Source organism: Oncorhynchus mykiss, chromosome 1 (assembly GCF_057628025.1).
Source record: "Oncorhynchus mykiss isolate SJ-2025 chromosome 1, ASM5762802v1, whole genome shotgun sequence".
Classification (NCBI taxonomy): domain Eukaryota; kingdom Metazoa; phylum Chordata; class Actinopteri; order Salmoniformes; family Salmonidae; genus Oncorhynchus; species Oncorhynchus mykiss.
Genome location: NC_143022.1, coordinates 80,682,814 through 80,698,091, shown reverse-complemented (window position 1 = coordinate 80,698,091; position 15,278 = coordinate 80,682,814). Strand labels below are relative to the sequence as shown.

The following is a 15,278-nucleotide window of genomic DNA, read 5'->3' as shown; positions in this document are numbered from 1 at the left end:
AGTGACGTTTGAAACGCTATTAGCGCACACCCCGCTAACTAGCTAGCCATTTCACATCGGTTACACCAGCCATTAGGCTGATAGGCTTGAAGTCATAAACAGCGCTGTGCTTGCAAAGAGAACGCACAAAAGTGCTGTTTGAATGAATGCTTACGAGCCTGCTGCGGCCTACCATCGCTCAGTCAGACTGCTCTATCAAATCAGAGACTTAATTATAACGTAACACACACAAATACGAGCCTTTGGTCATTAATATGGTCGCATCCGGAAACTATAATTTCAAAAACAAAACATTTATTATTTAAGTGAAATACGGAACCGTTCAGTATTTTATCTAACGGTGGCATCCCTAAGTCTAAATATTCTTGTTACATTGCACAACCTTCAATGTTATGTCATAATTACGTAAAATTCTGGCAAATTAGTTCGCAATGAGCCAGGCTGCCCAAACTTGAATATACCCTGACTCTGCGTGCAATGAGCAAGAGAAGTGACAATTTCACCTGGTTAATATTGCCTGCTAACCTGGATTTATTTTAGCTAAATATGCAGGTTTAAAAATATACTTCTGTGTATTGATTTGAAGAAAGGCATTGGTGTTTATGGTTAGGTACATTTGTCCAATGATTGTGCTTTTTTCGCAAATGCGCTTTTGTTAAATCATCCCCCTGCGTTGCATCGATTATATGCAATGCAGGACATGCTAGATAAACTAGTAATATCATCAACCATGTGTAGTTATAACTAGTGATTATGATTGATTGTTTTTTATAAGATAGGTTTAATGCTAGCTAGCAACTTACCTTGGCTTCTACTGCATTTGCAGAACAGGCAGGCTTCTCGTGGAGTGCAATGAGAGGCAGGTGGTTAGAGCGTTGGACTAATTAATTGTAAGGTTGCAAGATTGGATCCTCCGAGCTGATAAGGTGAAAATCTGTCGTTCTGCCCCTGAACAAGGCAGTTAACCCACCGTTCCTAGGCCGTCATTGAAAATAAGAATGTGTTCTTAACTGACTTGCCTAGTTAAATAAAGTTATTTAAAAAATCGGCGCCCAAAAATACCTATTTCCGATTGTTATGAAAACTTGAAATCGGCCCTAATTAATCGGCCATTCCGATTAATTGGTTGACCTCTAGTAAAAACTAGTAACCAAAATATCCTCCATCATAGTGCAGTTGTACCAGGAGATGGCGGTAACACCTTAAGCAGGCTAAGCACATCCACATACTGCAGCAAATGCTGTATAATCAGTTGTGGGTAACGTGACTCAAATCACTTTTAGAAAGGGCAGACTCACTGACGTAACATTGCATAAAACTATCTGCTATAAATGACCACTGCTGTCCTTTTTAATGTGAATAATACTGCTTGTCCTAGATAACAGCATTTGAAGATAACACCCAATATCAGCTAATACCTTTCTAATATAAGGACACTTCATCACTCCCTAATCAGACCTAGGTACGGTCTGTACTTTTATAAATATCTAAAATATCTCTCAACTGAAAACGTATTACCAGTCTGCATACAGCCACTATTAATGGAACACAAAACCTTTCTTTGAATTTTTAGGAACCTTCTGTTCCAGACATACTGTCAGCAAATTGCATTAAGATGTTATGAGTATGACCCAACACTGGTAAAATGCCTTGGAATAGATTTGTAGTTGGGTCTACATGACATTTCAATATTTCACAATGAATCTTCTTAGGAAATGAGTTCCATTTCCCAATCCCACCCATCTGTGGTATAGTACCACCACAATTAAGGGGAGAAAGACATTCGTAGATAGTAAAATATTTTAATTAAATATACAGAGGATCATATAATACAAAATGTTTTTCTTGTTTGCCAGCTGAATCATTGGTAAACAGATGGCACATAGTATCAAAAACACTTGAAAGAAAAACAACATGGAAACAATGTGGAAAACAAGAACACAAAACAAGCAAATAAAAAAATGTCCTAACTTTAGTGTTCAGATCTAAATGTAAGGTGACCTGTGACATCTAGATTGTGTAACCAGCTGTATGCATTTATACTATTTACAGATTATAACATATTACACATGATAACAGACAGTCAAAAGTATTTACATTATTAAAAAGTCAGACATAGAAAGATGCCAGAGAATGGATTTGAACGTTATTAAGGAACTTAAACGTCACTTACTGACGCTGCTGAGGCAAACATGACATTAAGAGCATGTCATTGGGAATGAATGTTATTCTTAAAGGAAAATAATTCCACCCAAAAACTATATTTTGCTATTTGTTTCATTAGTCCATTGTTGATATAGTCCCAAAATGTTTTGCATTTCAGCAATCAAGTTTTCAAGATGTATAACATTAAAAAAACAGAAAATACGCAGCAGCATATGATGCGAAATAGATCGTAACGGCTGTATTTCTGTATCTTGCAAGTTGTATATCTTGAAAACCTGATTGCTGACATGCAAAACATGTATATATCAAAAACTATATCAACAATGGACTAATGAAACAAATACCAAAATATAGTTTTTGGGTGGAGTTTTCCTATAAGTGTCTGCTCAATCTCAGTCGATTGGCTTTAAAACAAATTTAAACAGCAAATGTGTTACCTATATTTCACATGTTCCAAATACCCATTAAGCGCAGTTATGATGGTTGTTAACCCAGACCAGGTGCTATTATTCCTCGGGCGGTACACGCTGCCTTTTGATCACTATGTCTGGCAGTGGCACATAAATCTATTATAGTAGCCATTCTCTACACCAGTGCTTAACTATCCCTGTGCTAAACGGTAACTATAGTACTATACAATTACAGTCCAATGAGTTTGCACTGCAATGTGATGATAGAATGGAACCTTATAACTGTAATAGTAATAGATTTATTTTATATAGCGCTTTCCATTATACAGATAATCTCAAATACGCTTAAAAACAAAAAACTAAAGTACATGCAGTTCTTGGGCTGGACAATGGTCTTCAACTGAGGCTGGCGCGTCCAGGCCACATCCAACTCCGGTGGGCTGCACATACTGTAGGCCAAGCCTACAACAGTCTCCTGAAAGTCAGTCATGATCGAAAACTAGTGCTGCAACCCCTAATCGAAGATTAAGAAAGGCACAGATATTCACAAAGCAATAATCTACAAGACACATTCGTATTTATCATGCATTATGCTGTTGAATGAAGGAGGCGCAGTAAACAGCCTTAGACCAGTGATGTTTCAGAGCTATGTCAAGATAAGAGCTGTCAGATGTCACAGTAGGCAGCATCAGTGACTCATGTTAAGCGCAGTATAAATACCTTCTGTTCAATATATTAATGTATCTGGGTCACTTTCCCACCTCTCAAGGGTCAACAAAACATTTTGAGAGAATGTTCCTGACAAACGATACGACTTGCCTTAAAAACAACTGATGAAAAACGTCAAATGTGGTTTCTTCACAGCTTGGGTGTTCTGATGAAAATGAGCTGTTATCTACATACAATACCTCAGCACCTTGTGGTTTTGTACAGCACCTTGTTTTAACACAGTCATTTCTAAGACGTGTAGTGGTCTAATACATGAACACAAAGAGGCCACAGCACCACACTAGAGAGCTGTAAACAGATCCAGAACATTGATTGAAGGTGGAGTAGCCGAATGCTTAACAGTTGCATGAACTTTTCCGATGGTAAATCTTGTGAAAATAGTTTATTTTAGATAGTCCCCTCATGTTTTTAAGTGTTTCAACCTGATAAAAATCCCCAGAACACATTTGGAGGATGAAGTTGTCGCATTGCAGTGATTTGGAATCCAATCCTTTGGAGTCCCAGCAAATATGATTATCCCCCTGACATGCATGCCAATGGCTTTTCTCTGTCTCCCTCCACACTCAAAGATAATAAGAACCTGACTGTTGAGTGAGAGAAACAACCTGGTTGGTGAACACAAACACTACATAGAGTGCAAATTTATCCAAAGTAACTAAGTGGTGATACAGTGCAAAAAAACACAAAAATACACAAAAATGGAACTGTGTGCCTGACTAAAGAGTTAATCCACCATCTACAGTTAATCAGTGTTGTCATGCTTACTGAAGAATAGAACACTAGATCCACTGTCCCAGGGTGAGACGGTTAAGCTCCACGTGGGTCCGTCTGTTAGAGTCTGGTGCTGGGGTGCATGGAGGACAGCTGTGGGTGGGTGAGGGTGGACAGGGGGTACAGGTGGTGCAGGAGGTCCCCGTACAGGGCCGCCCCCCCAGGGTGCCTGTAGAAGTGGTGGGGGCTGGGCTGGGAGGCCATCAACTGCCTCTGTAGCATCATGGAGTGGAAGGCTAGCGGAGGGACCAGAGGGGACACGGCTGTCTGGCTCTTCAGGTACTGGAGGTTGTGATGGAGGGCATCCTGCATCCCGGGGTACATCCCTGGGTAGAAGGGCGCGTGGGGAGGGTAGGTGTGGCCCTCGGGAATGTGGCTGTGGAGGTGGAAGTGGACGGCGTGCGCCGGTTCGGCTGGTTTGAGCTCCTCTCCCTGTGGGTCGCCTCGGCGGACAGAGCCGGCGGGGTGCATGGGGGTCACCACTCGCACCTTGCGGTCTGGCACCCCCTCATTCTCTAGTTCCCCCAGGCTTCTCTTACTGGGTCTAGAGGCACCAACAGCCTCAGCGTGGCTTTTAGGGTTGAAGAAGGGCTGAAGGGGTTCCAGGTGTTTGGTGCTAGATATAGTCATCGGAGGGACTCTGCACGCTTTGGGGTGACAGTCTAAACTCTGGTGCACCATGGGATACGGGAGGCCACAGAAAGAGGGCTTTGTGAAAGACATCCTTTGAGAGACAGGCTTGGAAATACTGAAATCTCGAGGTTCCTCTTCCATTGGTATATCCCCATGTGTTTGTGTCCTCTCAGAGAAGTGGGGAGCTCTGTAAGTCAAATATTCTCTGTCAGAGTTGTTTGAGGAGAATACCTCGCTGCTCTGGCGTTCCCTGATAAAATGTCCATGTTTGTCTCTGTTGGGATAACTGTCCATTCGCTCTTGACTCAGACAGTTCTCTGTCTGCCGGTAGAGGTTGTGTAAGTGAGGGGAGGAGTAGCAGTCACCTGCGTAGCCTGGTGGTGCCTGACTGGGCTGCTGCTGCATCCGTGTCTCCCCTGCGTTCTCCTCTCCATCCTGGGTCTCAGTCCTGTGGAGGTAGGGGTGCCAGGGGGGGTGGAGCTGGGGCTGGAAGTGGCTCACTCTGCAAGTGAAGGGCTCAGACAAATCCCCCAGAGGACTCCTCTCTTGCTGGGGTTTGATGCTCTGGGCGTGCTGGATGACAGAAGGCCTGAAGACAGGAGCCATCTCTGGGCTATCCGGCAGGGAGTCCTGCCTCAGTTTCACCACCTCTTCAACACAACTGTCGCTCACATCACCCACGCTGGCTGACGGAGTGGGAGGAGGAAGAGGAAGAGGAGGGGAACTGAATGAGTAATGATTTGTCTCACAGACTTGGGAGAGGAGCTTCTTCTTGGCTAGTGGGGACATGACCCCCAGGTTGTCCTTTGAGTACGCTGTTGGCATGGGCATGTGACACTGATTAATCTCTTTGTTTTTACTGGGGGAGTCCTGTTTGTCTGTGATTAGCTCTGTGGAGTACTGCTGCAGTGGGGGTGGGCTCTGCTTACACATGGGCAGCACCTTCCCCACCCTCCCACCATGTCCATAACTGAGACTGTCTGTGTCTTTAGTTACCGGAATGTCAGGATTGCTTGGGTCAGGTAGACTGCTATACCCAGGCTTACTGTTGTTGTCCCAGTGGTATGGATATGGGGTCTTAGACAGGGTTCCATCAGCTTGGTCCCTTTGCTCAGGGTTGAGTTTGTCTGACTGTGGCTGTTGGGGATGTCTCCACTCGGACAGTGGAGACAGTTCACTGTGGAGGACAGGTGTGGCTCTGTGGCAGTCTGTGTTGGGGGGATTCAGTCGCGAAGGTTCCTCCTCGCTCACTGTCTCCTCTTTCTTCAGGGTGAGTTGTAACTCCTCCTCTTCAGGCTCTTCTCTGGGCAGAGGATCCTGCTTCATGGCTGCTGGCTCCTGGTTGTCCCCTTTCTTCTCAGATACCTTAGTGGGAAAACACATGCCATACTGTTATTCTTTTTTTGTGTGTACTTTTTACTCCTTTTTCTCCTGAATTTCGTGATATCCAATTGGTACAGTCATGTCCCATCGCTGCAACTCCCGTACGGACTAGGGAGAGGCAAATGTCGAGAGCCATGCTTACTCTGAAACAAGATCTTGACACACTGCTCGCTTAACCCGTGTGACACAGCCTGGGATCGATACCGGGGCTGTAGTGACAACTCAAGAATTGCAATGCAGTGGCTTAGACAACTGTGCAACTCGGGAGGCCTCCATACTGTTATTCGATACATAGACATGATGCGTGTGTGATGTTAGCATATGTTATCTTTTCTAAGAAAGAATGTGTGTGAACCAGTGTTTGTGAGAGCCTGAGACAGACGGACAGAAAACTAGTGGGACTGACCTGTGAGAGCTCCTGGCTTTTTGCAGTGTCCCCTCTCTCCCTCTTCTTCCTGGCCCCCTGCCTCTGGTGTAGTCCACCTTTAGGTCGTTTTGCTGTGACCCCTTTGTGTTTGGCACCCCCCTCTTGGGCTCCATGCTCCTGTTTTTTGGGTTTTGCTGAGGGGAGGGGTTTGTCTTCCTCTCCTTTGGTGTGCCTCTCGTAAGGTAGGAGGAGCCTGGAAAGGTCAGAGTGGAAGAGACTGAGTTAACCTAAATCTGACACAAAGTTAATATGGATTTATCACCTCTTACCCTGCCCATGTAGCTGCAACATAACATGTCTAAAAAGCAACAAGTCTTTAAAGATTCATGTTCTTTTATTATATATGATTTATTTTTACCCCCTTTTTCTCCCCAATTTCGTGATTATGATCTTGTCTCATCGATGCAACTCCCCAACGGGCTCGGGAGAGGCAAAGGTCGAGTCATGCGTGCTCCGAAACATGACCCGCCAAACACCCGCTCGCTTAACCAGGAAGCCAGCTGCACCAATGTGTCGGAGGAAACACCGTTCAACTGACCACCGAAGTCAGCCTGCATGCGCCCAGCCCACCAGAAGTAGTCGCTAAAGCGCAATGAGCCAAAAAGCCTCCCCGGTCAAACCCTCCCCTAACGACACTGGGCCAATTGTGCGCCGCCCTATGGAACTCCCGGCCACAGCCAGTAACGACTCCCAGGCTGTAGTGACGCCTCAACACTGCGTTGCAGTGCCTTAGACCGCTGCGCCACTCGGGAGGCTAAAGATGAATGTTTAAATGCAAACCATCATAGGTCTGGGAATAAGAAAATAAATCAATTTATAAGATAACTCCCCCACACAGTAATTTTATTTTTATTTTATTTTATTTTACCTTTATTTAACCAGGTAGGCAAGTTGAGAACAAGTTCTCATTTACAATTGCGACCTGGCCAAGATAAAGCAAAGCAGTTCGACAGATACAACAACACAGAGTTACACATGGAGTAAAACAAACATACAGTCAATAATAAAGTATAAACAAGTCTATATACAATGTGAGCAAATGAGGTGAGAAGGGAGGTAAAGGCAAAAAAGGCCTTGGTGGCAAGGTAAATACAATATAGCAAGTAAAACACTGGAATGGTAGTTTTGCAATGGAAGAATGTGCAAAGTAGAAATAAAAATAATGGGGTGCAAAGGAGCAAAATAAATACATTAATTAAATACAGTTGGGAAAGAGGTAGTTGATAGGGCTAAATTATAGGTGGGCTATGTACAGGTGCAGTAATCTGTGAGCTGCTCTGACAGTTGGTGCTTAAAGCTAGTGAGGGAGATAAGTGTTTCCAGTTTCAGAGATTTTTGTAGTTCGTTCCAGTCATTGGCAGCAGAGAACTGGAAAGAGAGGCGGCCAAAGAAAGAATTGGTTTTGGGGGTGACTAGAGAGATATACCTGCTGGAGCGTGTGCTACAGGTGGGAGATGCTATGGTGACCAGCGAGCTGAGATAAGGGGGGACTTTACCTAGCAGGGTCTTGTAGATGACATGGAGCCAGTGGGTTTGGCGACGAGTATGAAGCGAGGGCCAGCCAACGAGAGCGTACAGGTCGCAATGGTGGGTAGTATATGGGGCTTTGGTGACAAAACGGATTGCACTGTGATAGACTGCATCCAATTTGTTGAGTAGGGTATTGGAGGCTATTTTGTAAATTACATCGCCAAAGTCGAGGATTGGTAGGATGGTCAGTTTTACAAGGGTATGTTTGGCAGCATGAGTGAAGGATGCTTTGTTGCGAAATAGGAAGCCAATTCTAGATTTAACTTTGGATTGGAGATGTTTGATATGGGTCTGGAAGGAGAGTTTACAGTCTAACCAGACACCTAAGTATTTGTAGTTGTCCACGTATTCTAAGTCAGAGCCGTCCAGAGTAGTGATGTTGGACAGGCGGGTAGGTGCAGGTAGCGATCGGTTGAAGAGCATGCATTTAGTTTTACTTGTATTTAAGAGCAATTGGAGGCCACGGAAGGAGAGTTGTATGGCATTGAAGCTTGCCTGGAGGGTTGTTAACACAGTGTCCAAAGAAGGGCCGGAAGTATACAGAATGGTGTCGTCTGCGTAGAGGTGGATCAGAGACTCACCAGCAGCAAGAGCGACCTCATTGATGTATACAGAGAAGAGAGTCGGTCCAAGAATTGAACCCTGTGGCACCCCCATAGAGACTGCCAGAGGTCCGGACAACAGACCCTCCGATTTGACACACTGAACTCTATCAGAGAAGTAGTTGGTGAACCAGGCGAGGCAATCATTTGAGAAACCAAGGCTGTTGAGTCTGCCGATGAGGATGTGGTGATTGACAGAGTCGAAAGCCTTGGCCAGATCAATGAATACGGCTGCACAGTAATGTTTCTTATCGATGGCGGTTAAGATATCGTTTAGGACCTTGAGCGTGGCTGAGGTGCACCCATGACCAGCTCTGAAACCAGATTGCATAGCAGAGAAGGTATGGTGAGATTCAAAATGGTCGGTAATCTGTTTGTTGACTTGGCTTTCGAAGACCTTAGAAAGGCATGGTAGGATAGATATAGGTCTGTAGCAGTTTGGGTCAAGAGTGTCCCCCCCTTTGAAGAGGGGGATGACCGCAGCTGCTTTCCAATCTTTGGGAATCTCAGACGACACGAAAGAGAGGTTGAACAGGCTAGTAATAGGGGTGGCAACAATTTCGGCAGATAATTTTAGAAAGAAAGGGTCCAGATTGTCTAGCCCGGCTGATTTGTAGGGGTCCAGATTTTGCAGCTCTTTCAGAACATCAGCTGAATGGATTTGGGAGAAGGAGAAATGGGGAAGGCTTGGGCGAGTTGCTGTTGGGGGTGCAGTGCTGTTGACAGGGGTAGGAGTAGCCAGGTGGAAAGCATGGCCAGCAGTAGAAAAATGCTTATTGAAATTTTCAATTATGGTGGATTTATCAGTGGTGACAGTGTTTCCTATCTTCAGTGCAGTGGGCAGCTGGGAGGAGGTGTTCTTATTCTCCATGGACTTTACAGTGTCCCAGAACTTTTTGAGTTAGTGTTGCAAGAAGCAAATTTCTGCTTGAAAAAGCTAGCCTTGGCTTTTCTAACTGCCTGTGTATAATGGTTTCTAGCTTCCCTGAACAGCTGCATATCACGGGGGCTGTTCGATGCTAATGCAGAACGCCATAGGATGTTTTTGTGTTGGTTAAGGGCAGTCAGGTCTGGGGAGAACCAAGGGCTATATCTGTTCCTGGTTCTAAATTTCTTGAATGGGGCATGTTTATTTAAGATGGTTAGGAAGGCATTTAAAAAAAATATCCAGGCATCCTCTACTGACGGGATGAGGTCAATATCCTTCCAGGATACCCCGGCCAGGTCGATTAGAAAGGCCTGCTCGCTGAAGTGTTTCAGGGAGCGTTTTACAGTGATGAGAGGAGGTCGTTTGACCGCTGACCCATTACGGATGCAGGCAATGAGGCAGTGATCGCTGAGATCTTGGTTGAAGACAGCAGAGGTGTATTTAGAGGGGAAGTTGGTTAGGATGATATCTATGAGGGTGCCCATGTTTAAGGCTTTGGGGAGGTACCTGGTAGGTTCATTGATAATTTGTGTGAGATTGAGGGCATCAAGTTTAGATAGTAGGATGGCTGGGGTGTTAAGCATGTTCCAGTTTAGGTCGCCTAGCAGCACGAGCTCTGAAGATAGATGGGGGGCAATCAGTTCACATATGATGTCCAGAGCACAGCTGGGGGCAGAGGGTGGTCTATAGCAGGCGGCAACGGTGAGAGACTTGTTTTTAGAGAGGTGGATTTTTAAAAGTAGAAGTTCAAATTGTTTGGGTACAGACCTGGATAGTAGGACAGAACTCTGCAGGCTATCTTTGCAGTAGATTGCAACACCGCCCCCTTTAGTAATGAAAAGCTCCAACTTATATTGGAAGAGGACATTCGCTCTAGGAAGTTATATTAAGATTAAATGGATACTTCGGGATTTTGAGATCAATGAGGCCCTTTATCTACTTCCCCAGAGTCAGATGAACTCGTGGATACCATTTTTATGTCTCTGCGTCCAGTTTGAAGGAAGTTGCTAACTAGTGTTAGCATAATGCTAACAGTTATTACTTCCAGTTAAATCAAATCAAATTTTATTTGTCACATACACATGGTTAGCAGATGTTAATGCGAGTGTAGCGAAATGCTTGTGCTTCTAGTTCCGACAATGCAGTAATAACCAACAAGTAATCTAACTAACAATTCCAAAACTACTGTCTTGTACACAGTGTAAGGGGATAAAGAATATGTACATAAGGATATATGAATGAGTGATGGTACAGAGCAGCATAGGCAAGATACAGTAGATGGTATCGAGTACAGTATATACATATGAGATGAGTATGTAAACAAAGTGGCATAGTTAAAGTGGCTAGTGATACGTGTATTACATAAGGATACAGTCGATGATATAGAGTACAGTATATACGTATGCATATGAGATGAATAATGTAGGGTAAGTAACATTATATAAGGTAGCATTGTTTAAAGTGGCTAGTGATATATTTACATAATTTCCCATCAATTCCCATTATTAAAGTGGCTGGAGTTGAGTCAGTGTCAGTGTGTTGGCAGCAGCCACTCAATGTTAGTGGTGGCTGTTTAACAGTCTGATGGCCTTGAGATAGAAGCTGTTTTTCAGTCTCTCGGTCCCAGCTTTGATGCACCTGTACTGACCTCGCCTTCTGGATGATAGCGGGGTGAACAGGCAGTGGCTCGGGTGGTTGATGTCCTTGATGATCTTTATGGCCTTCCTGTGACATCGGGTGGTGTAGGTGTCCTGGAGGGCAGGTAGTTTGCCCCCGGTGATGCGTTGTGCAGACCTCACCACCCTCTGGAGAGCCTTACGGTTGAGGGCGGAGCAGTTGCCGTACCAGGCGGTGATACAGCCCGCCAGGATGCTCTCGATTGTGCATCTGTAGAAGTTTGTGAGTGCTTTTGGTGACAAGCCGAATTTCTTCAGCCTCCTGAGGTTGAAGAGGCGCTGCTGCGCCTTCTTCACAATGCTGTCTGTGTGAGTGGACCAATTCAGTTTGTCTGTGATGTGTATGCCGAGGAACTTAAAACTTGCTACCCTCTCCACTACTGTTCCATCGATGTGGATAGGGGGGTGTTCCCTCTGCTGTTTCCTGAAGTCCACAATCATCTCCTTAGTTTTGTTGACGTTGAGTGTGAGGTTATTTTCCTGACACCACACTCCGAGGGCCCTCACCTCCTCCCTGTAGGCCGTCTCGTCGTTGTTGGTAATCAAGCCTACCACTGTTGTGTCGTCCGCAAACTTGATGATTGAGTTGGAGGCGTGCGTGGCCACGCAGTCGTGGGTGAACAGGGAGTACAGGAGAGGGCTCAGAACGCACCCTTGTGGGGCCCCAGTGTTGAGGATCAGCGGGGAGTTATTGCACTAACGCTAGTTAGCATTGGCTTGCGAAACTACCTCAAACTTAATACTGGACACAGAGACATAAAAATGCTATCCATGAGTTCATCTGACTGGAGAAATAGATAAAGGGCCTCATTGACAAAATCCCGAAGTATCCCTTTACCAGAGATGCTAGGCCTACAACTGTGGCGTAGACAAAAACACATAACTTTAACCTTCATTTTGACACTTGACTGACCAGAGTACACAGTGGTGGTGGATGTGAGTCAGTTAGCATAGACTAGAGAGCATGCTGCAACACAGAGCTGGTATGTGCTGAGAGAGCTGGGGAGCCAACTAACACCTGGCACTGAGCCAGCAGATGAGGCAAGGCAGAGGCCCCCAGTCAGGGCTTGTTAATCTTTACATCACATTACCGTGGAAACAGTTAACACACTACAGCTGCTAGACTAGAGTAACTAAAGAACCATCCATTCTGACTGAGCTGTGCTGTTGATGAGACTAATTACAGGGTGGATTGTGACATGAAGGGGGCTATTATTACCAAGATCTTATCAAATGTGTGAAACAAAATATGGACCAACATAAATACTGAGAAAAACATGTTGAATAATACTGTACAGGTGGAACACCACAAAACAGAGTATCAAATATTGAAAAGAGGTAGTAGCAACCAGTGATGGAATGTTCAATATTATTTGGAAAGCCTCGCCCATAACTTTAAGGCCAGCTATTATAATAACAATCCAAATGCTATTTGGAAATAACTTCTCAAACCTTCTCAAGGCATAGAATTATTCTCATGTGTGCACATAAAGTTGTTGCTCAATTTCCTCTTTAAGGGACATTGTGGTAGAACAAACCAGGAATCATGCATGAGTGGTTTGCTTCTTCTTCACAAAGAGAAATGCCTTTAAGAGTTGAAGTGGCTCAGTGGGAATTTTGTTATTTTTTCTACAAACCAAACTGCTGGCAGCAGAGGCAGTAAAACTACATTTCATACAGCTGGCACCAGGCCCCAGGCCAAGAAAGGAAATATACAATTAAATGTGACTTATTTGAAAGAGGGAGAGGGAGGAGAGAAGAAAGACAGATGTTAATGTAGAGAAACAATTATTCACCATAAACCACTGCACTGTTGAGAAATAATGTGGTGAACTCGACGTGACTAACTATATAAATAGGGTGAGGAAAATAGTGAGTAATTTCATATACACACTGTCGAGCTGCTCTCACGTTTCCAATCTGTGAGGATACCATCTGCTGTAAGATTGAATACCATGCCATGCTAAGTTTGGCACCTAGCAATACCAATTATAAATCAGTATCTATCGGCAGACATGGATGAGAATTACATAATCCGGCATTTTTGTGTTGGGAGATGATGACCCATTGTCTTATATCTGGGTAAGAACATGACTGCTTTTCCCGATATCACTTCTCAAGAATGCCATTGAGAGGTGAAGGTACCGTCCACACTGGTGTGGTTATCACACCTCGGTTGAACATTCTCCTAAAATCCATGTTACATCACACAAAGTGTTAAACTTAATATTCCAGACACAGTATCTTGACATTTAAATTTTATTTGGAAATTAACTAAAAATAACAATGTTCTTTTGGCACGACAGGATGCTTGATTCTTTTCTGCTTCTCTGTTCCTGAACAGTTAACTATGAAGAGTCACACTATAAATAGCACCTGCTCTGTAAAAGACTCACTGAGAGAATAAGTACAGGGAGAGCATATAATATTCTCCTGATCACGTAATACAGTAATGGTAATACAATATGACTTATGTAATTTCCTGAAAGCAGGGTGCCTGGGACAGTCTACAATCGAGAGGCCATGAAAGGAATTCAGTCCGCTATGAAGGCTCTTTGGACAGTAATAGGGTACATTTATGTAAATATAGGGATTTCTCTTATATAAATCCTTGGTGGAGTTCAAAGCAGAAAATGCGTCTCAGAGGAACACTTCTAGTAATGAATATGACACACAATATCAAAATCAAATGCAAGGTATTTTCTTGCACACTAGAGGGCAGAAAGAGCACAACATGACAGACATGGAAAAGTTAATGAGGGAATAACTCAATGAGGGAACAAGAGCTTACATTTTGGCGAGGTCAATAAATACTTAACTTCCGGTTGTGGCTATTGAGCCTTTCTTTACATGAGCAGCCATTTTCCATGATGTTCATAGTACATTCCAGTATGCAACCTAACCAGTAATAAAAAATACAAAAGTTAAATAGGCAAAAGAGGCAGACAGGTCTTTCTCTTTCATATTGGAATGTAATTAGGCTACAACTACATTTCTTAATATAATGTAGGCCTATTATTGTAAGATTCTTTGGAAATCAATACAATTGTAATTCAGTGACAAATTAAATTAAGCATGTGCGTCCCATTAAAATAATGGATTTACATGCCAAACAAGCAACTAAGCAATAACATTATGTTTTTACTAACAACAAGCTGGTCTTTCATCTGAGTTAAAGGGGGATTGGTTTGTGGAATCCAGGAAAGGCCAAGTCACCAAAGTGGTGGAAAACCCCTGCAGACTATTCCATTAAGTACTTTTCCTGGTGATGAAATTAATTTGAGCTGGCGCTCTGTTTATTTCAGAGGCTTTCTTAAAGGCCCAGAGCAGCCAAAAACATGATTTTATATGTGTGTTTTACATATACAGAACAGTCAAAAGTTTGGACACACCTACTCATTCAAGGGTTTTTCTTTATTTTGTTTTACTATTTTCTACAATGTAGAATAACAGTGAAGTCATCAAAACTATGAAATAACACACACAGAATCAAGTAGTAACCAAAAAAGTGTTAACTTCTTGGTGACAGGGGGCAGTATTTTCACGTCAGGATGAAATGCATGCCCAAATTCAACTGCCTGCTACTCATCCCCAGAAGATAAGATATGCATACAATTAGTATATTTGGATAGAAAACACTCTGAAGTTTCTAAAACGGCTTGAATCCTGTCTGTGAGTATAACAGAACTTATTTAGCAGGCAAAACCCTGAGGACAATCCATTCAGATTTTTTGTTGTTGTTGAGGTCCCTCTCTTTTCAATGAGTTTTCATTGGGAATCCAGATTTCTAAGGGACCTTCTTGCAGTTCCTATCGCTTCCACTGGATGTCAACAGTCTTTAGAAATTGGTTGTGGTTATTCCTTTGTGTAATGAAGAAGTACGGCCAACTTGAACGAGGGTCACTTGAAGTGTACTGTTAGATAGAGGCACGTGACCAGAAAGCATACTACAGTTTGTTTTCTTCCTGTATTGAACACAGATCATCCCGTCTTCAATTTTATCGATTATTTACGTAAAAAAAA

The 15,278-nt window shown here is 43.5% G+C and overlaps 1 protein-coding gene across 1 annotated transcript in view; it reads right to left on the bottom strand.

Annotated features, from left to right (window-relative positions):
- Positions 1-1,786: 1,786 nt before the first annotated feature.
- LOC110529906 (AT-rich interactive domain-containing protein 5B) overlaps positions 1,787-15,278 on the bottom strand; it is a 70,135-nt gene continuing 56,643 nt past the window's right edge. Inside the window, exons 9-10 of the mRNA XM_021612563.3 lie at positions 6,499-6,712; positions 1,787-6,074 (exon numbers count right to left, since the gene is read on the bottom strand). Coding sequence (XP_021468238.3) covers positions 4,137-6,074; positions 6,499-6,712 — 2,152 coding nt within the window. The 3' untranslated portion in view covers positions 1,787-4,136. The remainder of the gene's footprint in view (positions 6,075-6,498; positions 6,713-15,278) is intronic.